Source organism: Ursus americanus, chromosome 34 (genome assembly GCF_024610735.1).
Source record: "Ursus americanus isolate L20-20 chromosome 34, mUrsAme1.1.p, whole genome shotgun sequence".
In the NCBI taxonomy this organism is placed as follows: domain Eukaryota; kingdom Metazoa; phylum Chordata; class Mammalia; order Carnivora; family Ursidae; genus Ursus; species Ursus americanus.
Genome location: NC_142160.1, coordinates 1,034,845 through 1,047,890, shown reverse-complemented (window position 1 = coordinate 1,047,890; position 13,046 = coordinate 1,034,845). Strand labels below are relative to the sequence as shown.

Below are 13,046 nucleotides of genomic sequence, written 5' to 3'. Positions count from 1 at the left end.
ATTATGAGAAGAGGCTCCATGTGGGGCGCCAGAGTGGCTCAGTCAGTTAAATGTCTGCCTTTGGCTCAGGTCATGATCTCAGGGTCCTGGGATGGAGCCCCACGTTGGGCTCCCTGCTCAGTGGGGAGCCTGCTTCTCCTTCTTCCCCTGCCCCTCTCCCTGCTAGTGTTCTCTCTCTCTCTCAAATAAATCAATAATATCTTAAATAAATAAATAAAAAAAAGAGGCTCCATGAAGGAAAGGAAGGTGGCACCTGAGAAGGACTTTAAAGTATGAGCAAAATTCTGACCAGCAGAAGTGGGTAGTTAGACAAGAAGGAGCAACACAAACAGAGTGGGGAAGCTGGACGTTTCCTGTGGAAGCAGGGAGTAGAACGGCTGAAGCACTGACAAAGTACAGCAGAGGAACCATGAGCCATGTGGGCAGGTGGAAGGAGCTCAGATCAGCAGGGTCTGAGCCCCAGCGCCCCAGCACAGAGTCTGGATTAACGGTTTTGTTCAAGCTGTTGGCAGGAATGACTAACCTGAGGAGCCCGCAGGCTGCGCCGACAAGCTGTGCAGGATGATGTCCACCAGTGAGGCAGCAGGTGTGGGGCCGGCCAGATGCAGATTCAACTCTGACAGCTGCCCACACTCAGACACCAGTGAATCAAATGGTACCCTTGCTGTAAGCCTAGCAGTGTACTTTTTGCTCTATTTGATTATTCTATATCATTTTTTCTAAATGCTGGTAAATACCCAATTTGGTTTCACAACCACCAACAGGTTTGCACAATCACTTGTTAGGCCTACTGGCTCCTCTTGGTGAGTTCACATGGTATACTGGAGTGAGGAAGGGCACCTGAGAGACTACCAGGCTTGCAGAGGGACCAGCAGGCTGGGTCATGAAAGGGGGTAGGGGGTGGCAACATGACAACTCTAGGGGGGCCAGCGAGTGTAACCTTGAAGTGGACGATGAGGCTCAAACTAGTGAGGGTTACAAGCAAAATCAGAGGAGCCCAAGTGCTCAGAGGATGGAATGGAAACAGAGAATGAAGATGAGCTCAAAAGGGGTTGGGCTATAGAGGGAAGACAGCATTTGAAGTCTTAACGGTGAAGTTTCCCACTAATTACAGGGTCCCGCTCTAGGGTGGCTAAAGCACAAACACAATGGTCACTCAGTGTGAGGGACAGGAGGCGGGAGGGGGTTGCTGAGTGGTCAGCTGTGTGCTAAATGGGGGGTCAGCAGACACGGTGTCAAACACACAACACCAGCAGCCCGTCCAGTCTCTGCGGGCAGGCTGTGGAACTGGTCAGAGGCTGTGTGCACACGTGGACAGCAGTAACCTCAAAGAGGTGATGCTGGGATCACGAGAAGGAAGAACACGTAGTGGAGAACAGTGGCAACTATGGGAAGTCTTATTTCAGTAGCTCCAGGAAACAGAAGCGCTCTGATCATGGAAAAGGGTTCAACAAGGCAGACAAAGGAGAAAGGCTGGCTTTGATCAGTCCAACTTCAAGAAAAGAGAGGAGATTTAGACAAGGTGATGAGTGTTATAGAAATCAGTGCTGAAATCACAAATTGGGGGCTCAAGAGCAGAATCCAACCCACAGCCGATTTGGTTTGGCTTAAAGAGTATTTTTTAAATGGGATAATTTCAAATAAAAATCTGGATTTCTGGCTTTCTTGAAAACCATGAAGTCTGGTAATGCTGGCTCTACAGTCCTGTAAGGTTTTTAAAGCATGCACACTCTTGGATCTACCAAGTTTGTGTGTGCACCATTAGCAGGAGGTGGGGTACACTACGGAACACTATGCAGGCCTTAAAAAGAATTAGAATTCTATAAACATAAAAAGATTTTTTAATATCCTTATTTAAAAAAGCAAATTGCCAAATAATGTATTGTGTGATCACATTAATGTTAAAAATTAAAACCATATTGTGATCGTATATAATATACTGTGTAATGTATAATACAAAACATATGTAGGCAGCAGCTACAGAAAACAGTATGGCAATTCCTCAAGAAATTAAACATGGAATTACCATATGATCCACCAATTTCACTTCTGGGCACCGCCAAAAGAACTATAGCTGGGGCTCAAAGAGACCACACCCAAGTTCATAGCAGCATGATTCATTAGTCACAACAGACAAAAGGGGAAGCAATGCAAGCATCCATGGTCAGATGGATAGATAAACCAAATGTGGTTCGTGGAGTATTATGCAGCCTTAAAAAAGGAGGGAAACTGACACAATGTGACAACGTGGATGAACCCTGAAGACATTAGGCTGAGATAAGCCAGTCCAAAATTGGTACACTGCAAGAAAATAAATATTTTAAAATAACTATTTTAAATGGATGGCTGGTTTTGGTTATAATGTGGTCAATTTCGAACCTAAGTATTCCCTGGTCAATTCAAGGTCTTAGAGAACAAGGTGTAACTACTAGTTTTTGGCCTCTCCCCGATAGAAACCGAGCCCCTCCCACTGCAACTGGAAAACACAGCAGAGGCCCTGTGCTATCGGATCCGACCTGGGAGTGAAGTGCAGGTACGCACACCCCTGAGGCATTCTTACACAAAGCAACTGAACTTTGCCCTCAGCTCAGTACTTCCCTCTTGAGAAGGTTACTGGTTACTTGTCCCCAGATGTTGCCTACTCAGCAATCCTGTCTCATCCCATACAAAATGGGTAACAAAACCCGGTGCCGGCCAAATGAGACAATACCGTGAAAGGGCCCAGCAAGGACAGGCACCCGACAAGTCAGTCCCTGCACCATCAGGTACAAATCATCATCCCAAAATCTCAAGCCACAGGCAAATCTCACAGACTTCCACTGACGTAAAGCAGGAGCACGGCTTTATTTTGTCAGACCTAAGTAAATATGCCAGAGCACTGACTCAGGTGAGATCTGAAGGTCTTCATTATACACACACACACCGACTCAAGTCTTGTGGCAGGAATATTTAGGAAAGCTCCAGAGATTTAATGCCACGAAGATTTTTAAATAAATATCAGTCCCTCCCTGAAGTTTCAAAGGTTGTGATGACTCAAAGCACACAAGAGGAAACACTCCCAGTAACTGGCAAAGGCCAAGCTCAGGCCAAGCAGTTCAGTGACCTGAACAAAATTAGCCGATTCACAGGCCAACTTCTAATAGTTAAAGAAATATAATTATTACTGTACCAAAAAAAATTACAATTATTACTCTACCAAAGGCATACTCTTCTAAGTCAAAAAAGATTTCTCTAAGCAAAGCTAACAGGAAAGTAAGCCTTTCTGCCAGTTAACAGAAGCCTAAAGAAAGCCAACAAGATGGCAGATTTTTACGACACATGCCTCATGGACCCAACCTGACATACAGTGACATTTCACGTTAATTCTGTCAATTCCTTTGTCAATTTTACATAATACTGTAGGAAAAAAACTACTGATTATCACACAGTAAATTTAACTTTTATTTACTTCCGATGTGTGTGTAGTTCTAAGGTTTTAAAAAAGCATTCCCACCACCACCCCACAGAGTACACAACTGTTCCATCACCCCAAAAGCTCCATCACCCCAAAAGCTCCATCCCTGTGCCCTTCCCTGACCCCTGCAACCACTGACCTGGTCACAAGAATCTCACAGAAAGAGAATCACACCTCTGAGCCTGGTTTCTTTCGCTCAACATGAAGCCTTAGAGATTCATCGCACTAGCTGCCTGTACCAATACTTCCTCCCCGTTACTGAGTAGGACAGCACAGTATGGACAGACCTGTGTGTTTAGTCACCTACTGAAGGATACTTTGGCTTTTTCCAGTTCTGGCTGTTACGAATACAACTGCTATGAACACTCAAGTACAGTCTCTGTGTGAACAAAAGTTTCATTAGGTAATTATCCCAGGAGCAGCACGGCCAGAGCACATGGTAAATGCATAGCAAACGTTGTGGCCAGCCTGCATGTCCACCAGCCACGTGACACGCTTCCAACTGCTCAGCAGTCTTGCCAGCACTTAGTATTGCTGGAGTCCTTGCTTTAGCCATTCTAACCAGCATACGGTGATATATTATCATGGTTTTAACTTACTTAACCGTTTTAATGGACATCTTTTAAAAATAGTACACACTGCCTCTTTCCCTTAGGGAACACTGAACATAAATTCTTCTGACTCAAAATCATCCTTATAGAATAAACACTGTGCCACCCTTCGGGGCTACTCTAGCACATAGGATTGTCTTCCTGATTCTTCCTCATAGGCCCCAGAATTATGTCTGGTTTTACAGCTTTTTTTTTTTTTTTTTAATCTTCTCCCTTACAAAGTGTCACTTCTTGCTATTAATGGCGCTCCTGCCTCTGGCCGACTTTCTTCTGCACCCCTTTCTCACACTGAGTTTAGAAATGCATTACCAAGCTTCTCAGAACCAAATCTAAGAAGGAGAGGATCTGATTCTCCAGTGAGGAAAAAGAAAGCTTTTGTTTTTTCTTTTTGGGTCACTGTACCAAAACTTCTGACCTCTCATTTGACTGCTGAGAAATTTCTAGTAGCTACAGTTCTTAGACGTCTTCCAAAAAGGTGAGGCAGCCAGGTTAAGTGAGCACTAGGTAACTGAGCCATTACTGTATTAATCGGTGCAACCAGCACTCTGCTATGCTTCTATACCAGGAGGTAAAAGCTTACTTAAAGCAAAATAGTCATAGAAAGAAAATCACTTTGTGTCTGGAAACCTAAGTGGGAGAAATCATCTTTTTTTTTTTTTTTAAAGATTTTATCCATTTATTCGACAGAGATAGAGACAGCCAGCAAGAGAGGGAACACAGGCAGGGGGAGTGGGAGAGGAAGAAGCAGGCTCACAGCGGAGGAGCCTGACGTGGGGCTCGATCCCACAACGCCAGGATCACGCCCTGAGCCGGCGGCAGACGCTTAACCACTGTGCCACCCAGGCGCCCCCGGGAGAAATCATCTTAAATCTAGTTTCCAAACACTCACACATTGGTCAAAATTCTGAGCCCCTAGTAGGTAAACCACACATTCACAAAGGCGCAGAGATAAACATAAAGACACTTCTTTATAGTTAGAAAAGAATTCAGCAGTTCTTTCAAAAGATACAGAGCCTGTGTACACACTGAACCTAAACCTTCATAATATTTAGTGCTCCTTTGAAAGTCGTTTGACTAGAAAGCTCATCCTGTCTTTTCAGTTCTAGTTTCCATCTCTGAATACCTTTTCAAAACATTCTGGAGGTGGATAGACACTGGGAATCGACACCGCTACTTCCCTGAGAGCCCGGGCTCCAGGGCAGAAAATGCCATCAGCCCCAGGCTCTCACCCAAACTCCCAGGGGACGCTTGCTGTGCCTGTGCCAGGCCCACAGACCAATCCCCGCTCTCCCAGCCGCCACGACCCGCAGACTTAGAAGCCCTGTCACCAATTGCAACAGGATTGGGGTGGGACTTCCGCTATCACTTTAGGCTTACCCACCACCATCTCAGCTCAGGCAGGCAGGAAGAGTGAATTTCACAAACTTTGGGCTCAAGCACTTTCAAGCAGAAATAAAGGAAGGGCAAACAAGTTGGAAGACACAGTGACAAGAGCCAGAAAACCAAACCAGCCCCCTAAATTTTTAACAAAAAGCAATGAAAAAGGAAGCAATCAAAACTCAAGTCGAGGGTCATTGATTTGTATGTTATCTCTGCAGTGGCTGCTGGGTCCTGAAGCTGTCCTTGGCCCCGGTTCAGCGAGGAGCCCTCTGCCAAAGGGACAGCAGAGCGGCCGGCAGCAGGAGCTCTGATTACCTGGGTGCACGACCCAAAGTGGCCCAGTCCTCCCTGTGCAGAGACATCAATCCTGGAAACTCGGATTCACATTCCCTTGGCCCTGACTCCGAGCTACACCTTTCACAGCAGACACACAAAACCCAAGACCGCAAGTCCCAGAACCAACAAAATTCCATCATGTCAAATCTTGCAATTCTGTGAATTCTAACGCACACAAAAATCCGACAATGCCTCTAAACACTGTCATCTTAAACGGAACCTGGAACAGCTCTGTGTTCTCAAAAGGGGGCCAGCCGGGCAGGCCTTGGGCAGCTCGTCCCCCGGCGGGGACGCGGTGACAGCGGCACGCAGTTTCCATCATCCCCGCTCGGGACCCCTTCCCGTCGCCATGCAGCCCACTCGCTCGCACGGAAACCTGTTGCTGTGCGAGCACTGCCACACGGGCAAGGAGTATCCGGTGCAAGTTCAGGCCGACGACCTGCCCGCCTCGGAGAAGCAGGGCACCCCCGCGATGCCGGGGCGGAGGCGCCGCGCCCTGCACGCCCGGGGCCGGCCCGGTGCGCGCCCGGGGCTCCAGGCCGGCCGGGGCTCCAGGCCGCGCGTCCATCTTGCGGCCCCCGCCCCGGCGCCCCCGGGCCCCGCGCCCTCTGACCCCCGGCCCCAGCCCGCGCCCACCGCAACCCCGGCCCCGGCCCCCGCCGGCCGCACCTTGACGTGGAAGCGGATGAGCGCCAGGCGGATGCAGTGCGCCATGCAGACGGGCGGCAGGAACCAGACCTTGGGCGGCGGGGTGCCCTTGTTCTGGACATGGCTGACGATCTGCTGCGCCGTCTGGCGCTCGTTGCCCTGCCGCTTGACCCACTCGTGCAGCCGCGCCTTCTCGAGCGCGCCGTTGAAGAAGACGAAGAGCTCGATGTTGCCGCCGAAGCAGGCCTTGGCCAGCGCGGCCAGGTAGCCGAGCATGTGGTTCCACTGGCCGCCGCTCACCCAGTCGGTGTAGAAGCCGCCGTAGAGGCGGTGCAGGCAGTTGTCGGCGTCCACCAGCAGGCGCAGCGGCGTGTGCGGGGGCCGCTGCCGCCCGCCGCCCACCAGGCTGCCCCGGGCCAGCTTCTGCAGCTCCACCGGCACCACGGCGCTCGGGCAGTGCTTCTCGATGTAGTCCTGGAAGCCCTGCACGCCCATGGCGGCGGCGGCGGCGGGCGCGGGGCGGCGGGGCGGCGGGGCCGGGGGCGGCGGGGCCGTGGCGCGGCCGGGGCGGCGGCGGGCTCTAGGGGGGGCCGGGGCGGGCCGCGGGCGCGCTCATGGCCGCTGCGGCCGCCATGTGCTGCCGCCTCCCAGGGCCATGGCGGGAGGGACCTGCGCCGTGCGCCGCTCGAGGCCCGGGCCAGGCTGAGGCGGCCTCGCGCGGGCGGCGGCGGCGGCGGGGCGGGGCGGCGCAGGCTGACGCACGCGGGCCGGCGGAAGGCGGAAGAGGCGGCGCCGCGGCCTGCGGGGCCCGCACCCAGCCCGGATCCCGGCCGAGGCGGGGAGGGCCACCCGCCGGGAGAGGCAGCGCGGCCCGCCCGAGGGAGGGGGTGCCGGGGGGTGGGGGGCGCGGCGGGGGCGGCCGCGGGTCCCGTCAGCTCAGGGAGACCTCGTCCTCGTTCCCGCGTCCCGTCATCCTGAGGAGACCCGTCCCCGCGTCCCGTCATCCTGAGGAGACCCGGTCTCCGGAAGCCGGTCGGGCTGAGGAGAATCCGTGCTCGTCCCCGTCCGTGGGTCCCGTCATCCTGAGGAGACCCGGTCCCCGGGAGCCGGTCAGGCTGAGGAAATCCGTGCTCGTCCCCGTCCGCGGGTCCCGCCACCCCGAGGAGACCCCGTCCCCGTCCGCGGGTCCCGCCACCCCGAGGAGACCCGTCCCCGTCCGCGGGTCCCGCCACCCCGAGGAGACCCCGTCCCCGTCCGCAGTCCCGTCACCCCGAGGAGACCCCGTCCCCGTCCGCAGTCCCGTCACCCCGAGGAGACCCCGTCCCTGGGGTCCCACCGCCCGGACGGGTCAGGCCGCAGAGGGAAAGGGGGGCAGGCTGGTCAGGAGCTCGGAAGTCGGGGTGCGTCTGGGAAGGAGGGGCAGCCGACGGCACCGGTCCGCACTGCCGCGCGTCCTCGGGTAGGTACCCGGTTCCGAGACGAGCACGTGCTCTCGGAGTGGTGATGGCACGTTGGTTCGCTGGGGACACAGCCCCCCCAGACCGCGGCCGTGCCAGGGCCGGGGTCCCCGCTGTGGGCAGCTGAGGGGGGCGGCCCCGGTCCCGGGCCGGCGGAGAGCGGCGTGGGCCGGCGGGCTGCCCCCGAAGCGGGGCCTGCTGGCACAGACAGGCCTGCGACCCCCACGCGCCGCCGCACCGGCCGGCCTGTCGGGCTCCCGGCACCACGGGAGGGACCGTGCGCTCCTTGCAGCGCCTGAAATGCCTCCTTTCTAGTCGGCTCCGACCGCGAGCCGCCCTGTCCGCTCTCCCGGGCGGGCGGCCGCCCCAAGGACAGCGGCTTCAGCCCTCGCTGCGTCGGGGACCTTGCGGCAGTTGCTTTTAAAAGGACGTTAACGCCATACGTACATTACGCTTCAATAAGACGTTTAAAAAACACGGGTTAATGTCTTGCGGAACGAAGCATTTAGAAACCCAGAACTCTTAAGAGTTTGCAAGTGGCATTTTCACTTACCTCCAGCCCTCCCATCTGTTCTTTTTCTGAAGAAAGCTCCGTAGAGGAGCGGCCCAGACAGCAGGTGCGGAGCAGATGGAGCCCGCGCCCGTGCCGGCTCCCAGAAGCCCCCATACTCTCTGTCCCTGAAAAGGCAAGTTGGATTTTTTTCATGTCTTTTCTTGTATCGTCACCTCAAATACAAGCCAGTGTGATACATAAGTAAAATGTTCTTGGTATTTTGATAAGTGTGTTTAATTTTTTAAAAAACAGACTGTAGCGAGTTAAGCCACTTACCCATGCACAAAATTAGGAGTGAAGCCAGGATTATGTGTTACTCAGAAATGCAATCAGCCACTTAACGCCGCATTAGATGCTGACACCCCAGAAACATCCACATTTCCTCTGGAACCCGCTGCAGGCTTACAAGGTTAAGAAGAACAACGCTCATTGTATTGTGATTTATAGCATCGCGTTCCGTATATTTATGTTCACCATGTGCTGTTTTTATTCTAAACATGCTTGTTTTTAATTTTGTAAATGCCCTAGTGCCAGTATCTGGGATTCAGGGAGTAAATTTTCACCCTAAGACAATGTGGAGTACTCAGGGTCTGGAGTCAGACTGCCAAATCTGTCTCCTCCCAGCTCTGTGCCCTTGTGAAAATTACTGTCTTTTCAAACCGTGGGTTTTATCATTTGTACAATGAGGACGTTACTAGTACTCACCTCCCAGATTGTTATAGGATTAAATGAGATAATTTGTGTGCTTACGACACAGCAAATACTCCGGAAATGTTGGCTCTTATATTTATTACTTCCACACAACTAATTACATCGATTTTGTGCTTGAGAACATGGACAAGTTATCTTGCTTTTTAAAACTTTAAAATTCATTTTCATAAGTATAAAATATAAAATTATTTTATGTTTACTTGCCCTATTTAGAATTTTTATTTGCTTATTTATTTATTTGACAGAGAGAGAGAGAGAGAGCACAAGCAGGCAGAGTAGCAAGCAGAGGGAGGAGGAAGGTTTCCCGCCAAGCAAGAAGCCGCATGCAGGGCTCGTGACCTGAGCCGAAGGCAGTTGCTCAACCAACTGAGCCACCCAGGTGCCCCTACTTGCCCTATTTAACTATGTGTTCACCTTTTTTAAAAAGCGAATTCTTTCATTTTTTTAAATTAATATTATTAATGGCTATCAAGATGTTCGGCTGACAAATATTTTATGTAATCTGCATGCTCAGCTCAAATTCAGGCACTGGTTGACGTTAAAATTTTTAAGTATCGTTACTTTTACAGTATACATCTGTGCTTAAAATTCAGTAAAAAACTGTAATATATTCTTGGGCTCACAGCACATGACAACTAATGATTGGGAACTTTCATTTTCAACGACTTTATCCTCGGACAATTCACTTAGAGTGTATGATAAAACTTTTAATTTCACCAAGAGATTGCCACACAAGTGAGGAAAAAATTTTTTAAAATGCTGAAAAGGACATGTCCCTGTGCTTCACAGAATTTACAAAATGAAATCTCAGGAAAAATGTTGTGATTAATATACAAAGAGAACCCGTGGTGTGCAAAAATGATAAATAGGTGGAAAACTAATGAGGGAAATACTATTTTCAGCTCCTTTACATTTCAGCCAATCTGTTATTGATCATCTACAGCTCAAAGTAGGAAAATATTGTCTTATTTACATGAGTCTTTCCAAAGTAAAGTGCTTTATAGTAGAATAACACCTTTAATTAATATTCTGTTTAGTTGAGGCTTCTATCTACCAGCAATAAAAGGTAAGTTTTCATTGCTTCAAGGAAAGTGAAAGGGAGCTCTGCTCCCGCCCGTATAATCACTAGCATATACTGGAAGAACAGCAGGCTGCAACAGCTAAGCATGAAATCTGTGACCTGAGCAGAGAACAGATTAATCCCTGCTTGGGATTTGAACCTATAATGTTTACCTTGCAATAAGGCTCTAATCTGTTAATTGTCAACTTAAATGGCCTGGAAGAGCACACAGATATCTCTGCAGTCTTGAAGATTTTGTTGTTGCTGTTTTTGTATTCTGGAATTAGAAAGTGCTTTTCGTTTTTAGTTATGTGGATTAAAAGTCCTTTTCCTTCACAGGTGTGGATTTATTTTCTCTTTCAACCATAATATTTATTAACAGGTATACAGTTATAGTTTTAAATTGTAAGTCACTGGGAAAGTATAAGCAGATTTCTATAAATTCACATTGCTGGCACTCTTCAAGTACAGCAGGGGTTCCCAAATGCATGGTGACATTTTACATAGTCAGTTGGTGACCAGCTCTGCTGAACGGCTGCTGCACCCTTTATCACCATACTTTTATCTTCCCCACCTACAACAGTTGTTGGTGTCCATTCTTTCTAAAGTCTGCAAAGGGCTGACTGCCTGTGTCGCCTTCCTACCACTTATGAGAATGCCTGGCAGCCTTCCTCACACTTCCTGGGCATCCAAGGCCTCTTCCTCCCGACATCTTTCCTTACTGACGTGAGACACTCAAGCATCACACTCTGTCTTCACTCCCACCCTCACCCCTGGGAGCTGCTGAGGAGGAGGAAACAAACATCCAAGGGTTGCTTTGGAAGACAATACTCAGCATACAGTCTCTCTTATTTGGATAGAAGACCTTCATAGTCATCCCTTAAATAGTGCCTGATGGAATCTTCAAAAAAATTTTTTTAGTCTGAATTTTATTTCTCAATATGATATGAATCCAATAAGAAAAAACTTTTAAAACAGCAATTCCCGTTTATAGTACAAAACCATTTCAAGATTTAATGACTTAGAGTCTGGTTATCATTAAATGGTATTTGTACAAACCATAAAAAATGTTTCTGGAAGGAACACTTCTCTCACACCAGCGCGTGAAGAGCACCCAGACCCGACTAGGCTAGAGCACATGAACCTCACCTCCTCCGGGACGCTGCAGCCTCAGACACGGGAACACACAGTCATTCTTTGGAAAGTGAGCTAAGGTTCCCCACACAGATTCTGCTGTCTAGGAGAGAGGTTAGAGTTCCCTGCGGAGCTACAGGAGCTCAAGTGCCTTGGGAAGGCAGGGCAAAAGTTCTGCCTTAAGTACAGTTGCGCTCAGGGTGGAGCAATAGCCTGAACCTGGGAAAGAGCTGGAAGCAAGAAACAGCTGCTCCTTCGCTGCTCACCTCTGCTTCCTCCCATCCCTCCCTGCAGCAGGTCCCAGATGGGGGTGCAGGCAGCACCAGCCCTAGCTGAGGGGCTAAGACATCCATCTCCAAATCAGTGCAACTGGGAGTGAGGATTTCAGCACAGATACCTCCAGTTCTGTTAAACTAGGAAACGCCATATTTCAAAATAAACATTTCCATATCATTAAAATAGAAAAGATTAGGGGTGCCTAGGTGGCTCAGTCAGTTAAGCATCTGCCTTCAGCTCAGGTCATGATCCCAGGGTCCTGGGATCAAGTCCCACATCTTTCTCTCTGACAAATAAATAAATAAAATCTTTTTTAAAAAAGAAGAGATCATAGGCTCAGTAATTTTTTTTGAGAGAGAGAGAGAGAGAGCAAGTATGTATAAGCAGGAAGGGGGAGGAGGGGCAGAGGGAGAGAGAGAGAGAGAGAGAGAATCTTAAGCAGGCTCCATGCCCGGTACAGAGCCCAACATGGGGCTTGGTCTCACGATCCTGAGATCATGACCTGAGCTGAAATCAAGAGTTGGACGCTTTAACCAGCTGAGCTACTCAGGTGCCCCTAGACTCAGTAATCTTATCCTAGCATTTACTTTTCTTGAGATGTAGTGTCCAATAGAACTTTCTGTGATGGAGGAAGACTGAGCTGTGCCATCTAATATGGTATCCGCTAGCTATATGTAGCTATTGAGCACTCGATGTATACAACTGAGGAACTAAATTTTTAATTTCCTTTAGTTTTCATTAATTAGCTACATGTGGCTAGTGGCTACTGTGCCAAAAGATCTTAATTCCTAAAGAGCTGAGCAATGGCATCAGCCTTGCCTCATACTGGTTTACATTTAATGAAATATGTTCAGTAAATTACTTCGTAACACTTCAGCATAACATCACATTTGCTCAGTGCTTTATAGTTTATAAATTGCCTTCTCTTAAAAATCTGTTCAGCTCTGATGGATGGCCAAAATATAGAAATTATAAGATAAGGCTCCTACCCTGCATTTTAAATTTTCCAGCACACATCATTTCTATCACATATTTTGTAGAGTTCTTACCACCTAGAACGTATACAAGAGATGCTTTTCCAGTGTGTCAGTAATCTTAGGAATACTTTGCTCACCCCAAATGCCATACCCAAGTTATTGCCTGATCAGCACAGTGTGCACCAAGACTGGCCTCCTGGGGTCCGGGTAGATCTGTGAGTATAGCCCAAGCCTGCATTAACCATTGTAGCAGACCTCTCTCCCACGTTGCTCACACTGACTTATACCCAAATGCACAGCTGGTCAACTGTCTAAAGACTGTCTAAAACCCCAGGCCTAGACAGGCAAGCTAGCATATTACACTGTATGGGTTTTGGCTCTTACGTCACAAGCAGCAGAAACAACTCTCTTATTTAAGCAAAATGGCATTTATTATAAGGATATTAGGA

At 49.3% G+C, this 13,046-nt stretch overlaps 2 protein-coding genes across 5 annotated transcripts in view; one reads left to right on the top strand and one right to left on the bottom strand.

The window, feature by feature from the left end:
* Nucleotides 1-6,972, bottom strand: part of FAM120A (family with sequence similarity 120 member A) — a 93,797-nt gene extending 86,825 nt beyond the window's left edge. For 2 of the 3 annotated variants that reach the window (XM_087858772.1, XM_087858773.1), the window contains exon 1: nt 6,451-6,972. In XM_087858772.1, coding sequence (XP_087714898.1) covers nt 6,451-6,924 — 474 coding nt within the window. In that variant the 5' untranslated portion in view covers nt 6,925-6,972. The remainder of the gene's footprint in view (nt 1-6,450) is intronic. The other variant, XM_045772598.2, reaches the window with a different exon arrangement.
* On the top strand, nt 6,957-10,546 carry LOC123776433 (uncharacterized). 2 transcript variants are annotated; one of them, XM_087858774.1, is made up of 4 exons: nt 6,957-7,614; nt 7,727-7,888; nt 8,472-8,572; nt 9,396-10,546. In XM_087858774.1, exons 1-4 carry the CDS (start codon nt 7,044-7,046, stop codon nt 9,486-9,488), a joined length of 927 nt encoding a protein of 308 aa, XP_087714900.1. In that variant the 5' UTR covers nt 6,957-7,043; the 3' UTR covers nt 9,489-10,546. The 2 variants fall into 2 exon arrangements, with proteins under 2 accessions (XP_087714900.1, XP_045628350.2); XM_045772394.2 differs by having other exon boundaries at nt 6,957-7,888.
* Nucleotides 10,547-13,046: the final 2,500 nt, after the last annotated feature.

Excerpts from the sequence above, each read along its gene's own strand:
- LOC123776433 (XM_045772394.2), top strand. The coding sequence starts at position 7,044 with ATGGCCGCTGCGGCCGCCATGTGCTGCCGCCTCCCAGGGCCATGGCGG. Across the intron at positions 7,889-8,471 it reads GCACTGCCGCGCGTCCTCGG|AAAGCTCCGTAGAGGAGCGG; the intron begins GTAGGTACCCGG and ends CTTTTTCTGAAG.